Source organism: Dromaius novaehollandiae, chromosome 8 (genome assembly GCF_036370855.1).
Source record: "Dromaius novaehollandiae isolate bDroNov1 chromosome 8, bDroNov1.hap1, whole genome shotgun sequence".
Taxonomy (NCBI): Eukaryota; Metazoa; Chordata; class Aves; order Casuariiformes; family Dromaiidae; genus Dromaius; species Dromaius novaehollandiae.
The window spans coordinates 30,671,521-30,694,737 of NC_088105.1; the positions used below are offsets into that span (position 1 = coordinate 30,671,521).

The window sequence follows — 23,217 nt, forward strand, 5'->3', positions numbered from 1 at the left end:
AGTTTTTTCCTGCTTCATTGGTAAGAATTTAGTCTCTGTTCCACTTGACATGCAGTTTTCTGACCCCTTTATTTTCAGAGGTTTTGTGCAGAGTTTCAAGCACTGCTCATCTGCCACTGTTACTGTGAGGCTGCATTTTTGTTCCTTTCATTAGACAGAGCATGGGCAGAACTATCATAAAACGCAGTTTCCTGGAGTTCCTCTGTCCGAGAGCTAGACCATATGTACACAGCTCTAGGAGAGCTGTGGGCAGACTTTCTCTGCCCCACAGCAGCTGTGCAGCCGCTCGGGAGGAAATTCTGCAAGGGTATTAAGGCAGACATAGACTCATCAGCTGTGATGTGGAAGAATGTATAGCTCTAGAATGGGATTTTATTGAAATCTGTACCAGCCTTTCAGACCAAAGCCCCAGTCCTTTGCTGGTATAAGATCTCTGTAGCTCAAATAGAAATAGTGGTGGTGTGCAAATTACCTTGCAGAGGCTGAGGAATTGTTTCTCTTCTAACAGCTATCTAAGGACCTGTCTGTGTCCTTCAACCTAGAACAAAATTTTGATCCAGAATTTAAAAGCGTGTCCCTCCATGGATACCAGCCCCTCTTCTTTTGAGCTGTGCCCAGTTGGAATGAATTTGCCCTGTACCCAACCACCTCAGAAGGAGAGTGCCTGCCCACTGTCTGCAGCAAGGCTGTATGTTCCTTAACCCCCTTGTGCTCAGGTACACCGAGGCAGACGTTATCCCTTGCACTGGGGAAGAGCCAGGTGAAGCCAAAGAGAGGGAAGCGCTCCGTGGTGCTGTTTTAAAGTAAGTGCTGTGCCTTTATAATTTGCTTTTGTTATACTTGCGGAATCTGAATTTGTGGAAAATGTCTGCTCCTTTTTAAGTGCAAGAGTCACAACAAGGAAGACTTACCAACAAGCAGTGTGTAACAGGGCTGAATTTTTACTACTGCAGCCTCCGTGTAAAAGCCTCCCTGCACATTCTCCTTCACCGTGACCACCCCAGTGGCCAGCCAGTGTTGTTTTCTCCCAGAACAGTGCTGGACAGAAACTGTGTTCTGGCCAGGGAGAAATTGTGCTGCACAAGGGCCTTATGCTTTACCATGTTTCCTGATGAAATGTGGCCTCTTAATAAAAACACATATAATGCAATGACATCTGAATCTTGCTCATATCAGAGTTGAATCTTGCTCAAATTAGGAGTCTGGCCCGAAGGTATGACTTCACTGCATCCCATTATGTTCTGAGGGACAGACAAACTAATCCCTCTGTATTCAGCTCCAGAGCATGGGCAGACCTGGGCAGGATGTGTGCACTGCCCACATACATAAGTGTAGAACGTAGGCAGCCCATGTTCAGGGCACATGGGGAAGCATTTCAGGCAAATAAAGTGAGTCTTAACAAGGAGCTAGGATTGCTTTCCAAGCCCTCTTCCCTGCATAAAGCAGGGTTTAAATTACCCCTCTATCTCTTTGACTGAGTGATCCTGTGAGGTCAAGGTTGAAGTGATTGATAGAGCAGTGAAATGAAGTTTTCTTACTGCTTAGCCTGTCACAAACACTAGTTCAAAATTAAGTTCCACTCCATAGAAATGTGGGATTTGCCATGCTGGATCCAAACCATTGATCCATTTGATACTTTGCTAACGGTGCTAGTCCACAGGCAGTGCCTCAAAAATGCTGAAGCGCCTTCACAGCTAGGAAAGTGGGATTGTAGCAGGAGGACATCCAGGCATCCCTTGTTAGTGGCTATGGACACTTAGTGCTCGGTGAGATGACTGGAGGCCAGGAGACCTGGTTCCTTTATATGACTCTCACACTAAAACATTGTTCTGCTGTCTTGCACCTTGCACATGTCCTGGACTCATTTGCCCATTTCTAAAACAGGAGTGATGATGTTGCTTGTAAAGCACTTTGAAATTCTGGCAAGCTTCTATAGAAATGCAACAGGGCTAGCTGACAGCCTGAAGCATGAGCCTATATTGTCATTTGAGTGTAGCTCTCTTAGCTCACAGAGCTAAAGTGTTTCATAGTCACAAGTACCCAGGCTGTTCAGAAGATTCCTTTCTCTTACTGCCTCTGTTAGTGGCTTGCAAGTGAATGGACAGGGCCATAAGTTCTTTGCACTTCAATGCTGTTCTTCAGTGGGAAGTGTTAGAGGATGGGACCTATGATGTGCAGTTATTCTGCAGAAACTACTGCAACACAGACATTCTGTTCACCAGTAAGGCTTTCATTTTTGAAATCATGGCTTCAAAAATGAGCCCTAGGTCACAGGCAGGCACCGTTTGAATCCCAAGCCTTCACTCAACATGACACGCCCCATGTGATTCAGTAGGGGTCACAGCTAGAAGAGCAGGTTCTGAGTATATTGGTGGACACAGCACAAAAACACCTTCTGCAGCAGGCCAGCTGCTCACATTTGATGCCTTGACTGATGGATAGAGATATTGAGAGAGAGATGGTGTGTAGATTGGTGGGTGGAAGGACCAGCTTTTTTCAAGCAGTGAAGTTTTCCATATCCAGCCTTTAGCATTCTGCCCTTTTCTCTTTTAGTGGTGGCACACCCAGTACTCGAATAACGCCGGAATTTTCTAAATGGGCCAGCGATGGTGAGTGTTACACATGTAAATTATTCATCCTCGTGCTACAGGAGGGCAGGTAGAGATCCCATGTCTTCTGACCGCCAATATGGTAGTTGAAAATGGTAGTTGCAAATGTACTTGCGCAGTACCAGCAAATGTGTATCTACAGACATGTACACAATTGCACTATCCTTTTGAACCTTTACAGTGCAGCCAAGTGTATGCAGTGGCACTTGGGACAGATCCTAGAAAATCAGCAGACTGAATTCTGCACCTGTTGGTGCAAAAAGATGCTCCCCTTTTATTGGATAGCGGCACTGAGAGAGGATTTAAGCTGCATACAAAGCTAGTGCCAAGATCAGACATCTAGTCAATTGGCTCCCGGTCCAGTGTTTGGCCCAAGAGCTCATATGTGTTTCCTGAACAGCATTACCTGTGTAATAATCTGCATTCAAAGAGCACTGGTGACTGCCTGGCCCAGCATGTCTGTGCTCCAGCCAGTAATTTTGGTAACCAGTGCGGCTTGTTTCTGGAGGGGAACTTCAGGACTGGTTGCAGTTTTGCACTGAAAAGGCAGCTGAGCAGTAACTGGTACAGGATAAGAGGTAGGGATTGCAATGACCTGCTGTCTTGTCACTGAAAGACAAACTGCTGTTTCATAGAAGGACATGTCAGAGCTTGACTCTGTGGTGGAATTGTTTAGCTGCTGAGAGTTTGAACTATGTAGGCACCAGTTCTTTTTTTTTCCAGTCAGCTTCTTATCATCTTCCCTTCTTTAAAAGGGGATTCTAGAGACGGCTTAATCTGATATGTAGGTCTTGTCCTTGCTGCCCTCTGTATGGCAAGAGAAGCCTATAGCTCTAAAGCCTGCACATTTAGGATGGAGACTCTGGGATCAGTCCTACTAGTGACCAGTAGTGGAGACTACAGAGCTAATGAGTGGGTGTGAAATTGTACCTTTGCTTGCATTATTTGAAAGCTCATAGAATTTATTGGTATTTTTTAAACCTGTATAAGTGCTGCTTTGTTTTATTTAATGCCAGTAGCACTGGAAGTGTAAGCAGCAACGCTGTGGAAATATGAGAATAATAAAACCTGGCACTTTCCAGCTGTAGATGCCAAATCCATTTCCAGAGCTGGGCAGTGCAGTTCCAGCTCCCCGAGGAAGGGAACTGAAGCTCAGCGACCTGAAGAGCCTTGTCCTGATTATTCTGTTCCCTGTTCTGTTACTGTAATGCTTTGGGCATTTGATTTCCAGCCTTGAAAGTACCTATGAAACATAATTGCTTGCCAGTGGGAAGGGGGGTTGGGTACAACCGGTTTTGCCAAGGGTGTGATCATTAAATGAAGAGCATAGGATGTCTGTCACAGCCACTCTCTTCTGTGGGACAGGCGATCACACTTATTTTCCAAGATGTAGGATCACTCGCTTGTAGGTGTGTTCTGCTTCAGTAACTACAGCCACAGAGGTGATGAAGAAGCAGCTCTGAGGGCACTTCCTATGAGCTCTCTTTTCTTTTGTGTATTTTACCTAAAGCAGCAGTGCTGAACCTACAGCCCAGGGACTGACTTCCAGGACAGTTCATCTGGCTCATTTCTGACTGTCATCTTTCCTGCGGGCTCGCATCCCCTCCAGTGTTGGGGAGAGCTATGGGAATGCTGGTGGAGAAGAAAGCTATGAGCAGACTGTTCCTATCAGTACTGGCAGGCAGCTTTCTCCCTGCCTGTCCCCTGAGAGCAGGCTGTGGGCTGGATGGATTTGCTTCAGACCCACCTTTCTGGAAGTATACTCTGGCATGGCAGCTGCATCAAACTTTTCTGAATTAAATCCTAGCTTAAACAACTGGCAAATCTGCAATGCTCAGTCAGTATGAAGTAAGGAGAGGTTGGGGATTGCATCTTCAGCCCTGAATCGTAGAAGTGTGCTGTCCAGAGAGAAGGTCTTTCTGCCAGACAGGGACACGTAGTATCAGTCTCTTCTCTCTCTTTTTGAGAATTGACATGAAGATGACTCATCAGGGTCCTCTGCTTATGCACCTGTAACTCGCTCAGAGTATATCATCTAAATGCTCAAATGTTCTTTTACTAATTTGGCTGTTCTTCCCTCAACAGAAATGCCCTCAACGAGTAATGGTGAGAGCAGTAAACAAGAGACCATGCAGAAGACCTGCAAGAACAGTGACATTGAAAAGTGAGTGTAAATTGGATAGCTTTCCTTTTTCTTGTTTTAGGGACCATAGTGGCCTATCTGGAGCTCCTGGAAGCAGTGCTATTCTGAGTGATAGGCATGTTTGAAGCTTTCACCACTGAGAGGGGAAGTTTTGCTCATGTGTGAAGCCTGAGCTTTGGGCTAATGGTGTCCTGACCTGCCGCTGCTGTGTCCGCAGGGGGCCCGTGGGGAGTTGTGTGTGGCATTCCCGCTGCCCCTGAATATCTGGGTGGACAGTTAATAGGTGACAACTAGTTAAGAGCAGCTTCCGAACAGCGTATCTATTGTATATTGCCTTCTTTTAAACTGTATAAATAGATCCATGCTTCTCGCTATATTCTAGGTACTGCAGCTTTTCAAAATAAGTTGTAGGGTGCATAAAAACCTAGACTAGAGTTAGGACTCTGGGCAGGAGGTGAAGACTCAGACCCACTGTACCCCAAGAAAAACAATTGCTGCGTAGAGCTGTACTTGCAATTCTTGATTCTTCCTGCAAGACATAAGCTGTAAATGTATCCATGTGATCGTCCTTTTACTGGAGAAGTGACCTCATCATTGTGTCTTGGCTCTTGAGAGCAGTTCCCCACATTGCCTCTATTCTGTCTTTTCCATGGTACCAGCATGTTCCACCCTCCATTTCTCCAGGCAGGGGGATTCTGGCAGTCCCATAACTTGCTGGGAGGCTCACGGAGAGAATTTCTCTTCTTTCTGAGTCCAGATGACGTCTTTGCATGGTTACTAACAGAAATATGTCACTTACAGTACTGACTGTGTTGTTCCTGCAGCTGTTCCAGTTGATTCAGAAGTTCGAGTCCCAGTGTTTGACTGTATGATAGCGCAGGTGCTCCTAATTATCTTGTTACCTTTCCCTTTCTGCTAGCGGGATATCCTGCAGCCTAGTGTAGGATAGAAACAACTGTTTTTTCCATACTGTGTAACAGCCTCTCTCCTTGGCCACCTCCCATAAGCTGCTAGGCCCTTTTGCCTATCCAAGCCCAAAACTACAGGCTTTTACTCTTACCATGGACTGTGTTAATTAATTTTTTTTCAGAGGATTGATTATTGCCTGAAATAAATGTTGCCTGTACAGCAAGCAAGAAACAAAACAGCTTGAATGAGAAGGAAGCAAAGAAACAGCATGGGATTTAAGCAGAGACAGTGCTTATATTTTGTGGGTGAGATCTACTGATAACTGGGAATGGGAAAAATCTGGTATTGAAATTAAGCTGTTTTTATAGAAAGTTATTTGTTAATGTAGTTTGTTCTCATCCTGACTCCAGGGATTGCATCCCTTGAATGTTTTGGGATCTCCAACAGTTCAGAAAGCCTCACAAAGCTATGTTTGCAGTCAGGTGTTAACTGAGGAAACTCCCTGCTGCATGGGAAACTAACACTGCCTCGTAGTCTTGGCACTTTCTTTATACCAAGCCTTCCTGCTGGCATACCTCAAACAGGATTTTCTGCTGTTTGACGCTTCTCAGTGAGCAGAGCTTGGCCAAAGACCACTGAGTTTGGGAGCTGGCAGATGAATGTGGAAGGCTTGTCGTTAGGGTGAGCCAGCCGTTGCACGTTGTCTTGGTGGAAGGGACTCGAGGACACACACATCCCTTCTGTCCTAATCTGTCAGCCTCTTTCAGCCGCTGCTTGGCTTTCCTTTGGGCCTTCTGCCTGTCAGCCCAAGAGCCCTCCTCCCTCCCAGATCCACTCCTATTGAAAATCTTTAAACTGTGGGAGCTGAAAGGATTTGACATTTTCCAGAACACTTGAGCTCAAGTGATAAAATTGACATAGCTTTAATAATCTGATCAAAGAGGCTTTAGCTAGCACCTTTTGAAGAATCCCAGAATCCTATCCAAACAACACTCATGCTAACTCCACTGTGAAGTGGAGTGTGTGTGTGTGAGTGCGTGCGCACGCCTTGCTCCACAATAACCTTGTCCTGCTAAAGCTTCAGCTCTGCAAAAGGTGCAAAAGGTCAGCAAAGCCCAATAGAAATTACAGGAAAAGCCTTAGTGTCTTGCTGAGTCTTTCCAATAATGTTGATTTTGAAAGTGGCGGGGAGAGCTTTTCATTTAAGGGCCTTTATTTCACTGACGTTCAGAAGGCAAGATGGTGTTTCAGGTGGAGGATTCCAAACTGCTTTTTTTCCCCCCTTTTTTCCTTTGAGATACATGCGTGATAAATAGTTTCTGTCCTGCCATTGAAGGAGTCTGAATGCTCTGTGTGCTTGTCTGTATAGAGGGGTTCTGTTAAATTAATTGATAACAGGGATCAGAGCTAGAAGCCTACAGAGAAGCAGGGGGAGGGAAGGTTTCATACTGTCTGGCTGCTTCCCACTCCACTGCTGAGCCATGATATATGGTGACCCAGCCCAACAGGCTAAATTGATTCATCTCCAGTTCCTGTTTCTTAATCTGGAGCTAAATTGGTTTCATTTTTCTTGTTTTGGGTGGCGTTTGCAGGAAGTTTTTGGCAGCATCACTTTACTCTATTGTTTGTAACTTTAATTTTTGCTTTTAAATCTCAACGTTATTGATTGGCATGTTAAACCCTGTGTAGCATCTAATTAGCATTTTTAAAAGTGTTCAGAAGCACATGGTTTACCACCTGTGTCAGCTGTGCTGTCCATTTAGAACAAGGGGTAATAGAGTTAGCAGTGATTCCACGTATCGATCCTGCTTTCATAAGAATGGCATTCCTTCCCCCCTCCCTTCTTCCAAAAATAAGTCTAGGCAAGGAGACTTTTTTTTTTTTTTAATTTGTTAATACAACACAGCAAACCATTCTTATTTAGGCATGCAGCTGAAGTTCTTTGCTTGAAAGTTAATGGGATCTCAACTCAGACTTTCCTAGAAGAGCCTCCTTCGTGCAGGATGACTAGACGGGATACGAGGGAAGTTACGCCAATTCCCCTGCTCCTCATGCCATGACAGGTCTTTGATATCTCAGGCAGGTTTCTCACTGTTGACCTCAACTGTGTTAGGTTTGAACTTCGGATAGCAGCTGCAGGTAATGAGGGACTTGGTTTTGGTCCCAGCTCTCTTGTTGCAGCATTGCAGGGTTTCTCGGCTTTGGTAAGCTTTTCTAGCCTTGTGCGTCAGTGCCAGCACGAAGCGTCTGGGAGTGTGATGCTTAACGCTGAAGGCTCACGGAGGGAGAGAGAGGTCTCATGGGAGGTGGTGGCTGAGGTCCTCAGCAGATGGGCAGAGCTCAGCTGGTGAAACACTTCCCTGGCTGGACTCACGGGGCAGCTTTGCAGTGGCCTTGGAGAGATTAGCCAGTCCCTGACTGCTCAGACATCTGGCCTGACTCCTCCACGAGCAGCGGAGCCAGCGCTGCCATGTGCAGAGGGCGGCTGCGAGCCACCCAGGCACTTTCTCTGTGAACGGCTTCCTCCCTCCCTCCCTCCCTGGCGTGCGCGGCTCCCTCCCGCGGTGCCGCCCGCGGGGCCTGGTGCCATTTTGAAACCAAGGCTCCCCGGGGTTAAAAGCCAGCATCTTAATTCAGAGTGCCAATGTTCAATTTTGCTTTCTGCCACCAAACGAGATTGCAGGCCAGCGAAAGAGTCTGGGTTAGTGGCCCACTGGGTCACCTCCCATTTGTTTTCCTCAATTTTGTGTTGTCATAAATTCATTCCAGCCCGTTGTGGTTGATCAGTTTATCTCCGCCGGGGCAGGGAGCGCTGCTAGCATGATATATGACACGAAACATTGTAGCCAGCCTCTCCATGAATCACTCCAGCTGGTCGGTGTCAGCCTGAAAGCAAACAGGGCCCGGCCGCTGAGTGTTGACTACGATGAGCTCAGTATAGGAAGAGACATGACGTATGAATGTTTATTTAATAATTCTCTAATATTTCCAGCAGAGTGTGGCTGTGCCTTCTGAGATGGGATGGAGGGAGGGGAGGTTGAAGAGGGAAACTCTAATCTGTTGGGGTGGGTCATAAATCAGGCAGACAACATCATTAATCAGGGATGGAGCAGAACTGGAAGGAGGTGGGACTGGAGCTGCCATCCTTGGTGGGAAGGGGGCTGCGTTCTTTTTTTCTTAAAACAAATCTTGTTTCTGATTCTGCTTGGCCCCGGCAGCGCTGCCCGCATAATAGCAAACGCGGACGCAAGGCTAGTTAAGTGAGTACGCTGCCTTTGCTGTAAACCTTGCTGTATAAGCCTGCCAAGTATTAAATCCCTTTATAATTATCTTCTTTATATAATACTTCATGCTTATCATGCTTCATCAGATGAGATGCTTGTTGGGTTAAAAAGAGGGTTTTAGAGACAAAAAGTGATTGTATTTGTTTTATTTTTCTTGTCTCTTCTTTCCTCCCCTTCCCCCCACCTCACCTTTTTCCAAAAGAGCCTTTCTGAAAGCATCTGCTCCAAAGGGGTGCTGTAGCAAGCAAAGGAGCATTCCTTACAATTTAAACAAAGTTTAGGGTGGTCTCCTTGTGCAAAGAGTCTAATGTGCGAGAGCAGTGCGTGAGGTGGCAGCGTCTCGCTCTCGGGTACTCTGCGCCCAGGCAGACACGTCAAGATTGGAGCAGAACGGGTGTTAAGCCAGAGGATTAGCGCAGGCCTAAAACGGAGAGGGAATGCTTAAGTTGGTATGTTGGAGGGAAACGGAGAGAAGCTGCTATGAATTCACACCAGAGGATAAGCACTCCCCAGCCCTTCTCCATGTTATACTATTAATAGGCTTTGGTGGTAGACAAGAAAATTGTATAGCAAAGATAAAATTAAAAAATTAACCTGAGCTGTAAATGAACTCTTTGCACTCTGCAAAGCAAGAGTATGATGCTGCTGGTGAGGATCTGCAGCTGGAGGGTCCAGTCCCAGCTCTGCCTGTGAAAACTTGAGACAAGACCCAGGAGGCTGAATTGAAGCATGGGCTTGTTGAGGCCAAGCTGGGAAAACACCATGTGCCTGGGCTGAGTGCTGCTTGCGTCTAGGGGCTTGTGTCCACATTTTTTGAGGTTTTAGTTCTTTTCAGTAATTCAGTAGTATGTAATATGTGCATGTAATGTATACTGGTGTTTTATGTTGGAAGGGTGCGCATATAAATGTTTGGGGGGGAGCTATGAAATGAGACATTTGCATTAGTTCATCCTGTAGGTTGGGTGTTTAGATTATATTGGTGAAAAGCAAAGTGCTGGGCTGAGTTTCTTAATTCTGCTCACACTTAACTGTTTGGTAGAAATTGTATGTACCAATAGTAGTAGTCTTAAACATAATTACCACTATGCCAAGTGAAATTCCATCAGTGTCATTGTTCATCACAGGCTAACGAAGCTCAGTGGGCAGACTAACCAGAGGAGCTCACATCTGGGGCAAAGATGGTATCTTGGCTTAACACAGCTGTATCCAGAGATTTGGTCTAAATCTTATCCATTGGAGGAGTTATTGATAGATACATATTTGGCATCTTCTTATAGCAGAGGGCCTCTGCTGTCTACTGTACCTGTAATGTCTCAGAGGTGAAGTGTCTGCTCCTCAGAGATCAGCTGCTGGCTTCGGGGCACTAGCTTCCCTGTCCCACAACTCACCAAAACCCCAAGAAGCAATTTTCTTATGTTGGAAGTGCAGTTTAGACATCCTTGCCCTTCATGTCTCTGCCCCCGCCCTTTTTTTCCCCCTTTTTTTCTTCTTTTTCTTTTTTTTTGGTTTCAGAAATGCTGTTAACTTTAATTTGTGGAGTTGCTTCCTGGGAGTGAAAAATCGATGGGGGGCTATCGCAGTGTGAAATTCGACTGTCACTATTGAGCTATAGAGTTAGCAAGATGTCTTAGAAGGTAAAAAATAAATCGTGGCCCAGCAAGTGCTCAGCTGTGCTATTTCAAAGGGGATATGAGGCTGATGGTCCGTTAGAGGGTACTTCAGTTAGATGGATGATGATTCCTTGTGAAATATTGGAGTTATTCCATAGGTAAGAGAAACTTTAGCTTATAAAACACAAACAGCTGCCTTCTAGCAGACAGATTCTGCCCTTAGATGTGCTAGTGGCTTGTCAGAGAGAGGACTTGTCCCTAAAATTTTCCTTTTCTGTTTAACAGTGTCTCTGATGGAGCATTCTATGTCCTGCTGTGTTCTTTCTGAAAATACTTTGAGGATGTGACTGAATGTTTGTTCATGTCTTTTACCTGTATTGCAAGAATTAAGAGACAGGGACTGCTTTTTTTAGTAAGCATTTGTATGGTGCCCAGATGCTCTGGAGAAAAGTAACAATTATTTTTAATGTAGGCTGTGTTCCGATTTGGATGAGGATGTTCCTTTGAAGAGCAGAAGCTTCTGCGAAGGGGTCATGTTGTGCCCCTTCTGTTGTCAGTTAGCTGTCGCTCTTGTGCATCTGCTTAAGGGCAGACCTGGCTGCGCGCACTGCCTGCATACTGGTGTTAATAGAGCTGCTGCTTTCATTGGCATTTACTGGCTATTATGGCAGGATTCAATAAGTGTTTGTGCTGTGCCAGCTGCTGTATGACAACAGGAGGATCATAATTATGGCTCTGGGTAATTTATGCATTTCTTAGACTATGTTAGTAAATGCAAATATGAAGTAATACAAAAAAAAAGAACAGTTTGTGTTACTTCTCAACTAAGCTGTCTGGGATAACTGTAGAAGCGGTAATTATTTCTTACACTGGCACGTGCCATCGCAAAGCCACTGAGGGGAGCTTACAACTGCACAAAGGCGTTCTAAGCCACATTTAGTTGGGACTTGGGTGAAGATTCCCCAAAGAATTTAATGGCAGAAGAATTCATTATGCTTTCAAATCTCCTCTACAACACAGAACCCAAAAGTGTCTTTACAGAGCAATGTAATAGAACTAATGTAATAAACATTGTCTAACATGTCAAATACTTTTTGCCCTTGCTTCAGCATTGATGCTTGTCCTAATCTTACCCACTCCCCACCACTCTGTGCACTTCATCTTCTGCTTCCATTTCTCCATTCACTTCTCTTTTCTTCCTCTTTGATGCTATTTATGTCCCCAAAAGCTGCTCTTTCCCACTCAGTTGCATAAGTGTTCTTGCTTTTCCCTCAGATAGCCAGCTTATGACCTTGCCTTCCTTTTCTTTGCTGGTTTCCTTTTCAAGCTCTGGGACCACAGTTGGTTATACGATATTAATGTGCAGCAGACTCTTTAAATGGCCTCATGTTTCTTTTTGAAGGCCTGATTACCTTAAATGATGCTAATTCTGATTCTTTCTTTTCCCATTAAAGGAAATGGTAACAGTGTAAAAGTTCTAGGCCAGGCTGCAGGAGTTATAGGAAATTGTCCTGAGGATGTTGTTGTGCTGCCCTTGTGTACCTCCAATCAGTGGTCATGAATGGAAGTTCTGGAAAGCATATCACCTATGCGGTAAAGCCCTTAAAGGCTGCAAATGAATCCAAGCGCTGCTGTAGTAGCATAGATATTTCCTGTTTATTTCAGCCGTTTGGATTCAGGCCATGGGAGTAGAAGGCATGTCATTGTGCACAGAGGCTGGATGCAAGACTTGGGCAACTTTGAGATCCTTTCAGTCTTAGGAATTTGCTATTCCTCTTTTTTATAATTTTATGCCCTGATTGTCCAACAGAAGCTACTAATAATCCCAAGCTACCTCCAGGCTGCAATAACATGATGGGTTACAGCTGCCATAGGTCTTCCAATAGAGAAATATACTTCCCTAGCCATTCGTGGAGCTTGGTCATAATCCAAATATGTTTACTCGTGAATCAAAGCAAGTCTCAGTAGGCTGGAACCTCTAACCTGTGTGCCTTATTGAGGAGGGGAGTTGCATTTTCCATTGCCACTTGCCGCCTTTTGTGGCCCTGATTTGTATTAAGATAGAAAACATGATGCAGGTTCACAGATCTGTTAGGAATACACTTACGGTCACCGGGATGAAGGATGCGTTTGAAAGGTGAACTGACATATTAATGCATTGGATGTACAGTTATTTGTATTTAGGAGCTTTGTATAGAGAATTATTTTCAAACTCAAGGAATGCAGCTTCAACAAAGCCTTGCTGCAGCAAAATAGTCTTCAAAGCATGGTTTCCTTTATCATCAAAGCTGCTTCAGTAAAGCAATAGGATTGCATTTATTTTCTCTTTGGAGCAGAGGGCATAGTCTCTAAATCGAAATCAGAATGACCCATGCATTCTTTCTCCCAGCTTTCATGTAGAACCATAATTGCTCAAATGGCACATTTAAATTTTGGCGCAAGCTCAGACTTTCACTAGCCTCCTTTTTAAATCAGTCCCAGTGGCCAGTGGATACTGTGTAGCCCTACAAATGCATCTAAACATGCTGACTCTGAGGCTCCTTCCATTCTGAATGATCAGCAGTGCCATCTGTCTCTGTTTTGATTGGGGCTGGACACATGTGTCCCAATGAAACACGGGCCAAAAAAAGAGAGAGAGAGAAAGAGCCAGTGCCTGGATTTACTTCCTGCTCTGTAAAGACATTGTTGGGTTCTGTGTTGTAGAGGCGGAGGAGATATGAAAGCATAATGAATTCTTCTATCATTAAATTCTTCGGGGAATCTTTACCCAAGTCCCAACTAAATGCGGCTTAGAACGCCTTCGTGCAGCCGTAAGCTCCCCTCAGTGGTATTGTGACGGTGCATGCAAGTGTAAGAGAAATAATTCTTCTGTGGGGAGAAAAGAGACAACATTTTTGGTTTGCATCAAGATGAAATTAGTCAGAAGCAAACTCTGAATTTGGCAAGCAGATGCCGGTATTAACAAGTTGTGCAAGCAAGTATAAAATAGAGACGCTCGTGACACAGAGAGCCCCAGCTTCGCATGTGTGTGCCCTTGCATGCACCCCGCTCCGAATTCACAACTTAGAACACGGAAATTAGAATGTGGAACATTGCATTATTCATAACTTGGCAACCAGAAGCCAGGGCACTTCGCCAAAATAAACTATTCTCTATAATTACAGGTGAAGCAACATTCTTTAATATCTTACAATACAAAAACATACATTAATCAAGAAAGAGTGCTTTTTTTTTCCTAGAGGACAATAAATTAGTATCCTTGCCAATTTCCTCAATACATGTGACAATGTTTTACAGGATTATAAGTCAGCCTTTTTAAAGGAGGTTAGTCTAAAAACAAATAAAACCAATAAATGAGATTTTTAGCTAAATAAAGAGGAAGCCAGCTCCTAAACTGTTGATGTCTTGCCAGAAGATTTGCTTGTAGCACTGGCATTCTCACAGACTAAGGGTCCAAACTTCAGCTGGTGTAATTCAGCATGGCTCCACTGATTACAGCTTTGCTGGGTATATTTCTGCTGCTAAGGATCTGGCCTCTTCTGCCTTAGCCAGCTCATCTAGTGAAATAAAACCTCAGTGCATCATGCCAAGCCAGTAGCCTACACCTTCTGGGGTGGTTCACAGTCAATCTGTCACCAGTGCCTGACAGAAGACTTCTTTCAGAGTCTTAACATACTTAAAATGTTTGAGCTGTGCCTGTTTCCTTTAAAAGCCACCTGTGACTTTGCTTTTAAAAAACTTACTTGTCAGTGTAGGTATTTTGCTTGTTAGTAGCCAACTTTTTTTTCAGCTTTATGTTCTTGCACTCCAGCAAATGCAGAAGGCCTTTGTATCCATGTGTCTCCCAGTAACTTCAGTAGTCCTCATTCGCATCTGCCAAAACGAGCTCCCCGTAATATTAGCAATAGCACATGCTGCAGTTAATGCTTGCTAAGTTGATGGCAGGTAGGAGGTACAGTTGAAATTCTTTCACCAGATTAAAAACAAAAACAGTTCTCATCCCAGAAAACTTAAGGTTTGTTTCAGTCTATTTGAAACTCAGTGAGGGAAATGCTTTGAAGATAACACGTAAGTGAGATCCAAGACCACATCATCATGCTGTGCTGTTGCTCAGTGCTAAGTGAATGCCTCTGTTGCTTGTTTCACAGCGGCTATGCACAGCATGTTACAGACTAGTAACATGGTCTCTGCTCTGAAGAAGTTGCCTTCTCATGCGAACTAAGTTGGCCATGAGAGAGGGTTACAATTAAATGATTATGCACTAATGTTCGGATTTTTGCATCATTTTATTGAATTTTAAAGATTTGTGCTCCACAAAATGAGTTCTAGATAGTAGGCTTTCTTGTCTGCAGTATAATAGTGGTTATGATAATTGTCATCTGTGGCCATCTTTGGATATAGCCAAGGGCAATTTCTTTGCTCCTGGAATCTTACTTTAGCCTGACTCTGCCTTGAAAGCATCGACCAGTCTGTTTCTAATATATATGATGTGTAAGCTGCTAGCGACCTGACTTCTGCCCTTAGTGCAGGGAGATGGCTTGTATGTTCTACTGGGATCAGGTTCTCCACCTTGGACAAGGGAAGATAAAGTCTTTGTTTAATAATAAAGACATCACCCTCAGATTTGTCAGTGGGTACAGTAAATTTTCTCCTCTGCCATTCTGTGTTTACAGGCATATGAAAACAAATAACTGTATGAGGAAGAGGGAGGAAGGTCAGAATATCAAGTGTCAGAAGTAGCCCATGAAATTTTATTGGTGGTGCATTTAATCAGTGCTAAGCATTTTTTACAAGGTACATACAAACAGTGGAATTGTAAAAAGCTATGGAATGCTATGTAAAGTGTGGCCATTTATGAAGAAGGGAAATTTATATCCAGTAGAAATAAACCAAAGGGGAATGTTGTATGGAGAGTCCTCAACAGCTGGGAACATCAAGTGAGATCTGGGTGAGGGGAGGGTGACGTGTTCACAGGGGCTTACTGATCTTTGAGGTGTTTTTTTGCCTCTTCAGCAGCTAATAGTTTGCATCATTCTGTGGTTTTCAAATAGGCAGGGTGTTGAATGCAGTGTGTGGTTTTGTTTTGTTTTGTTTTTGCGTTATAATGGAGTGAATCCCGGGTGAACAGCTGCTCCTGGTATCTCTGGTATGGGCCTCTTAATCTTGGACCCATTCCAGTCCAACAGTGTCTTGAGCAGCCCCTTAATATCCAGCTGGGAAGGGTTAACTGAAACCGATCACTTTGGCATCAGCATTTTTTGTTTCCTTTTTAGTCCAGTATTTTGTTGATGATAAAGCACAGACTTAGTCAATTGAGAGATTCCAGAGCTGCAGAATCAGAGATAATTTAATTAACGGAATTGCTTGTGATTGCCCACTGGGAGAGTGGGTAGGAATTGCTCGATTTAATCTGGAGAAACAAAGATCACATGCATGCTAATGTTTGACAAATAGCCAGTGTTTGGGTTAAAGTTTTTTGTGAAGGGGGGCAGCCGATTCCTGGGGGAGATTTCCTAGGAAGTGATAGCTAAGTAATAGCTCTAAGTTACAGATGCATCCATTCCTCTTATGTAGCACATCTGTGCCCTTTTCCTGGCCTTTTACCTGAACAAAACAAGGATTTACTCAATAGGAGAGAGGTAAAGGAAGAAAGTTTTGTTCTTGTTTTCAACGTTGACCAAAACCCTGCTATGAACAGCAGAAAAACGTGTTGGGCGCAGAGACTGGAAACTATCAAGTGCTGCCTCCCCAGTCTCACAGACTTGCTCTTCGTTACCCAGCATCCTCAAATGTGACTGCCAAGTTGCTGAAGAGTTAACCACAAAGTCCGGAGAGAAATGCAGATCAAAGCTTCCTTTGCAAAGGAGCCCCCTTCATATCTCTGCTCTTGTGTAAAAGTTCCTCCTCATGCTCCCCCACCTGCGGTGCAAGTGTAGCTCCACAGTGAGTTATGCATGGACGGGACCCTCCTGAGAAGTCTTTTGCCAGTGAAGACAAGCCATGTGTCAGCAAAGCTGCTCGTACCCATGTGGTAGGAGAAGCACTAGCAACTGGAGCTTGAGGCATAGCCCTTTGCAGCACTTGCGCTCGGTAGATTTCTGCCGAGGCTGATAAATGACGTTATCCACACACGTCAAATCAGAGCACTGAGGTGCAAAATTGTAAAATAGTCTTCCCGCATCTAGCGTCAGGTCAAGGCAAAGCAGGGAGTAGGGCCCTGGACTCTAATTTCCTCTTTGCTGTAATTCCCTCTGCCTCTCTTGGCAGGGTAACTGGTAGACAGCCATACCCCTTCCATTGAGTTTGGCTTTCTGACCCTCACTCCACCCTGGCATTACTCACTCTGTAAAAAATCCTGCACAGCCTTCTCCCAACTGTCCATATCCCAGCAAGCACATGTAAGGTGTGCACGCAAGAGGGAAGCCTAACGGAGTTCCCAAGATCAGTGCTGCAGGAAGAGTTGCTCCTAAGCGATGCTTATCTTTAGGATACAAACAGCAGGTTGACGGTAAGATGTCACTAAATGGAATGGCATATGTCCTGAGTGTGCTGGCCACTGCAGGAGCCAGACACATGGGAAGTGACTCTTGTCTTTATTCCATCCCTGGAGGTAGTTCCAGTTTCCTTTATTTACTAATGTTCTCCCTATTTCCCTTGACCTCATTTCCTCTGGCTTTTCGGAAGCAACCATGTAATTATCGCTCACTTTGGGTTGACCCTTGGCCCCCACGGCCCTGGTTTCTGCTGCTCCAGGAGGCTTTCCTGAAATCTCAAGTGCAAAATACTCACTTGTGGCCAAAAATGATGTCTCTTGTGAAATAGAAGCTGCGTCTTATCCACTACTCTGTGCGTCAGGATTTGTCCTGAGAGCGCACTTGGCAGGGAGGAACATGAAGTTTAAAGTCTGTCAGAGCTGAGCTTTGATCAGCGCTGGGAGATATCATAGTGACTAAAGCTCCCTCCCTTACCAATGCACCCCAGTCTTGTTAATAAATGTATATTTAACAATGTCTGGAGCGTATGAAGTGATAATAACTAAATCAATACCTCCCACATTGATTGTCCAGGATCCCTACAGCGTGACGCATGCAGCAGTGCGGTAATTTTCCAGCTAACTAGCACCCTGATCTACAGCCCTCCTATTGATTGGCCATTGTATCAGGCAGACTCTGAGCGTTATTGCTTATACCTCCATTCAGCCTCCTTTTCTGATTCATTCATTTATTACTGGACAGGTGCGATTATCTCAGAGACCTTCCGAAATTGGACGATGGGGGTCAGCCATTTAGACTTCTATAAACAAGCCATTTTCTATCTCCTCTAGTTGTTGCATTGGCAAATTTTTCCTTTTCAAGCTTTGACTGTTGCTGGGCTAGGACTGGGATGAAATGGCCTTTGCTTGGATCTGCTCAAGGATTTTCCCTTTCCTTACTGGGTCACCTGCCCTTCAAAGGAGGAAGGATATCCCCACAGATAGTAAGAGGAGAGTTCAGCAAGGGTTGATGTTCTGCTTGCCACCCACTTTGAGCAGGAGCCACGCTTGTTCCCTTTAAAGCTCCAGTGCCTTTATGCACGTAAGAAGGAGAAATGGATTCCAGAAAGTTAAAATCAGCTGCAGCCTCTGTCCAGCCTGAGCTTGCTGATGGGCCAGACTGGAAAGGAAATGATTTTCTCATCCCACAGTTGTCTTTAAGTTATAAATAAATAATCCTGTTTCTGCCTCAGACAAGACTAAAACCTTCCCGGATTTTTTTGGAAAACACCAACAAACCATTCCCTGCAGGTGAAAACCAAAAGTAGGACATGACAATAATTTATATGAATGAGTAGGAGCAAGCGGGTGTTTCACAGTGGGGAGCTCTGTCTCTTGTTGAAACACTTTTATTTTTCTCCAAAGAGTATTTATTCATGCCAAGACTTGAATCTACAGTGTCCTTCTCTCCAGAGAGTTCTTACCCACCAGGCTACCATGGGACACATGTATTTCTTTGCCTCTTTTGCAGTTTTTAAATAGGCCCCATTTCCCAGTAACTGTCATTTTCAATAAATCTCTTTCTGAGGAAGATCTCTCCTGAAAACTCCCTGTTGGGTCTTGTAGGGAGCAGTCTCTGAGCAACCTTACAGTCAGTGTCTGATCTGTACAAAGCTAGGTGTAAAGTTGTAGGAGCTTTATGCCACTGGTACTTGAACCCATGCACTCCTACAGCTCCAGTTTCTTCTGTAGTGTCAGTGACTGATTAATCAGGAAGTTCACTCAAGATCTTTTCACAACTAGCTCCATTTCCAGTGTAGCTTACAGCTGTTTGCTTCACTGACGGAACTAGGGTTTTGGTCCTGCGTGCTCTGTCCAGCCTGTGTGGCAAAGGGAGAGATGTTCAGGATTGCATTCAGCCTTGGGAACAGCCAGCAGAATCACCATGTTGGAGATGCTTCAGGTTCCTGCCTGGGTGCTGGTGGCAGTGACTGATGAATAAAGGAACAAGCGTGTGTATGCTGGGGGAGTGCTGGGTTTGCAGCTCATTTTATCAGTTGTTGTAGTTCCACTGGACTTATGTTTTAGCCACCTGTTGATGGATCATCCTCTAAAATGGTGCAACATGTAGGTGCTACTGTGGTTTATGTTGTGATTGATGGAGCTTCTGGTGGTCGGGTACTCTTCAGATTCTTCTGAGCTGGAGTCTGCATGGATGGGCCTGAAAATCACTGAAGTAAATGAAGATTGCTCTCTGGCTTTTTTTCCCCAAAAGTGAAAGCATTAATGTCTGTATGATGTTCTGTAAACCTTTTCTGGGGAATGCTTGGGGGGCCCTCCCTCTCTCTACGCAGTGTAGAAGTCTGATTTTGCGTCATGGTGGAGCAACACATCCTTGTCCGTAATGCTCCCTGCATCTCATTTGCTAAGCATTGCTGTCTGCCTTTGCTTTTAAGTTAGCAAGTTGCTCTTTTCATCAGCTTTGCAGAACCATGAAAATATACTCACCTGCCCTCAGCACAGTGCCTGGATGACAAAAGAGATAATGCTGCCCATCAAAAATGACCCTAGGAAATGGGAAAGCAGAGATTGTAAAGTTGCTTTTATAGCTGCCCAATTGGTAGTGTCCATTGCTTTTGGTTTCTCCTCCTTTTCAGTATTAGAACCCAACAAGCTAGGTCTCATTTAGCATAGAAGCAATACATTGTGTTGATCCTGCGTAATGAGCTGCTTTTGTGTTCCACATGGTTCATGGCCAGGAAAGACATCTGTTCCTTAAGGGGAAGAGCAACTGCTACTGCCTGCAAGAAGTTAGCTCACCAACTTTAGAGCAACACACAGAATTTTGTCCAAAGCATTTGGTCCCAAAGAATCCCTAAAGGGAGATAGGAAAAGAGGCAGGAAACAAAAAAAAAATCCATTTTTTCGGTTTCCATGTGTTGCAGATATTTGCTCTGTATGACATTGACAACCCCAAAAGTGTTTAGTAGCAGGACTCACAGAATTCACACTGGGCTTTCAGGAACTCTTCTTCAGCACAAGTTGCATGTTTTAGTTTGAATGCTACCATTTCCTGTGCAATACCTACTATGAGACCCTTTTTCCCTGAACTCTTAACATTCTTGTATGCTCAGTGATGCTGACTCTCCATCATCTTTTGTAGAATTACAGAAGACTCTGCAGTGACAACATTTGAAGCGTTAAAGGCTCGTGTCCGTGAGTTAGAAAGGCAGCTTTCCCGTGGGGACCGCTATAAATGTCTCATTTGCATGGTGAGTAGCACTCCAGTTGTGGTCATGAATCAGAAATGTCTTGATACCTTTGCCTTATCTTTGCTGAGGTGGAGAAGCTTTTTTCTGTTGTCGTTTTGGGGTAGGGTGGGAGAACTCGTCTTTCTCACTGTACACCAAGAAGGGCTGCTCTCTTTCCCTTTGAATGAAGGTGCTAAATCTTTTTAATTGTTGAAATTTCTATATACATTAGGTCGTTCCACTGGCATTTGTAGCTGTCCATCTGTATTAGAGACAAGAAAGCCCTGACTTCAGTAGATAGTGTTCCCCCTTCAGCCTAACTGTGAAAAACTCCCAGACATTGGTTATGTTCTTTTCCTGCATGTGTGAAGTTACATACGCATAAGAGAGCAGAATCTCTGATCTGAAACACACCAGGTGAATCGAGAACGGGAATGTTTGCTGAGTATTTAAAAGTTGCTGGTGTCCTGCTTGCTCTGTGTGGTGGTGATGTGGCCTCTGTAAAGAAGGGCAGCAGCTCCCTCTGATGGTCAAGCTTGCAAAGCTTCTCATCTCCTGTTAGGTTTGTATTCTGCTGATAGCGGAAGAAAATTTTGCTTTGCGAAGGGCTCTCTGTATGCAACTTCAGCTTGATGTATGATGCCCTCCCTCAGTTCCTGACTGGCAGGTATGGGGATGCATTCCCCATCTCTGATCCCACAGAAGAGACCACAGCCTGCTGCTGATTTCCAGAGGTTTATTAGCAACGATAGAAAACACTCAGGAGAATGTGTGTGTGCTGAAATAGTGGCAGTGTTCTTGGGATGTAGTTAAGCTGTTCCTGCAGAGCAGATGGCTGTGATAAGGGTTAATCTTACCCTGTTGCTGTTTTTTTGTACAATCTGGTGGCCTTTCTGATGGGAATAATGGCAGGTGACCACAGCAACTTCAGATGCTCTTGAGATAACTGAGCCAAGCCAGATCACCACTTGAGTGGATTATGGGCTTCCATCAGGAGTTCTTGGAAACCAGAAAAATGGACTGCAGGAGACTTTCTGCCTCTATTACACAAACCCTGCTATGTCTGCACAGATCTTAGATGCAAAGTCAGTGGAAATTGTTGATGGAAGACGATCTTAATTCTGCTTTGTTTCTCCTTTGCTTCACACCTTATGTGGTAGATCAAGATCAGACCTGGGCGCTCTTGCTATGCAATTAGATTATCTGTAGTGAGTGTCTGATGCCATACTGAGAAAGAAGGGTGTCGTGAGGAGATTGAGAGTGAAAAACCAGTGGATCCCTTATGTGGGAATAACCTATTTGCTTCTTCTCCTCAGGACTCGTACACAATGCCCCTGACTTCCATTCAGTGCTGGCATGTGCACTGTGAAGAATGCTGGCTGCGGACTCTGGTGAGGCACTTGACTACTTTCTTGTTGACTCATAGACTTTTCCCTCTCTCCAGGGTACTTTATTTTGAATCACTGTAGGGAGAGATGGTTTTTGCTTTATTTTAAACAACCTGAGTGCTGTACATGCAGGCTTCCAACCTTTGCTGTTTAACACCCCACTCTGGCATTGACTTCACTGAGTTGTGTTTGAATCGTTGTGACCGAAGGGCAGTGCTGCTCGTTGCGTGCTCCTCTGCTGCTATTGGGACAGCCATCGCTGCTGTTGGAGCTCTGTGCTGGGACAGCTTTGCATTACAATAATTTCCTGTGGGGCATCCATGCAGAGGTAAAGCTGTGGGAATGGAGGCCAAATCACTGAAATCTCCTGGTCTGTGTAGCTTCGAGGAAACCTAATATTCACCTGAGGCAAAGGGAATCATGTTCAGGATAAATAATATGGAAGAGAGAGTTTGTGAATATGAATCTGTATTTTTCAGATTATTTGAAATTGCACTGTGCAGCTTTCAAGTGTACTCCATGCTATTTGGAAAATTAGGGATTATCTTGAATATTAAATTGGTGACCCAATACAGTAGGAATTTGTACGTGTATTAGAGGACGTCAGGTTAAAATTTAAGATATTATTAAACAAAGTGTTTTCCTTTCCTTTGTTAAAACGGGGCTTTTAAATCAAACTTTCATTTCAGTCAGGTTGGGGAGTGGAAAATACTCAGCTGTGCTTTCTAGTTCTCTTCTTTGCAAGATGATACAATGTTGGGTTGCAAAAAATGTAAGGGAATGCCACTCCTAAAAACTATTCCTGTAAGGCATTACAAAATCCACTTTATAGAACATGTTGTACACTTGGAATTACGATTAAGCCGATCATGCTCCTTTAAATCCTGCCTTTTAAAAGTCTTGTCCAAGAAAAGTTACCAGGACGATGAAGTGCCTGTGGGCTTGAGTACTAATAGCAACTCAATAACTTAGCTATCCCTTGGGCTACATTTTATAGCTCTTCAGCTACACCCCGTCACTATTTAGATTATACAAGCTTTTGTAAACATTTTAGCAGCGTGTTATAAAAGACACATATGTGGCTACATGCGCTCTGCCACCTTTGCTAGGTGAAGAGAAGTCTTATTCTTCAGAGGTGCTGCAAGCAGAGGATAAAACACTGATTTTCTTCATTTTCTTTATTCTGAAGTCTTTGTCCGTTCCTCGTGCACTTAAGCAGCCTTAAGTGATCTTTTAAACCTGTCACACCTATTTCAAACTGTTCTTAGGCTCAGCAGCAACTTAGTTCAACTTCAGTCAAGCCCCTTTGTGTCATACGCAGTGGTCATTGCTGCTTGTAAGGACGCTTGAAGACCTCACTCCAGGCACTAAGGCGTTAGCATGTCCCCTTGCAGAGGGGGAGCTGCCTCCCCTCCACATATCTGTGAGGGAGGTGGAGATTGAGTTGGCTCTGTGCTGTCCACACATGGCTCTTCTGCCGACCAGGCAGGCGGGATGGGAATAGTCCAGCAAGACATCGTATTATGACTTGGCACTTGCATAGGGGAAGCA

The 23,217-nt window shown here is 44.4% G+C and overlaps 1 protein-coding gene across 4 annotated transcripts in view; it reads left to right on the forward strand.

Moving 5' to 3' along the window:
* Positions 1-23,217, forward strand: part of RNF220 (ring finger protein 220) — a 236,285-nt gene that overhangs the window by 201,516 nt on the left and 11,552 nt on the right. For all 4 annotated transcript variants that reach the window (XM_064516113.1, XM_064516112.1, XM_064516114.1 and 1 more), the window contains 5 exons: positions 717-803; positions 2,554-2,609; positions 4,695-4,773; positions 20,191-20,299; positions 21,595-21,669. In XM_064516113.1, coding sequence (XP_064372183.1) covers positions 717-803; positions 2,554-2,609; positions 4,695-4,773; positions 20,191-20,299; positions 21,595-21,669 — 406 coding nt within the window. The remainder of the gene's footprint in view (positions 1-716; positions 804-2,553; positions 2,610-4,694; positions 4,774-20,190; positions 20,300-21,594; positions 21,670-23,217) is intronic.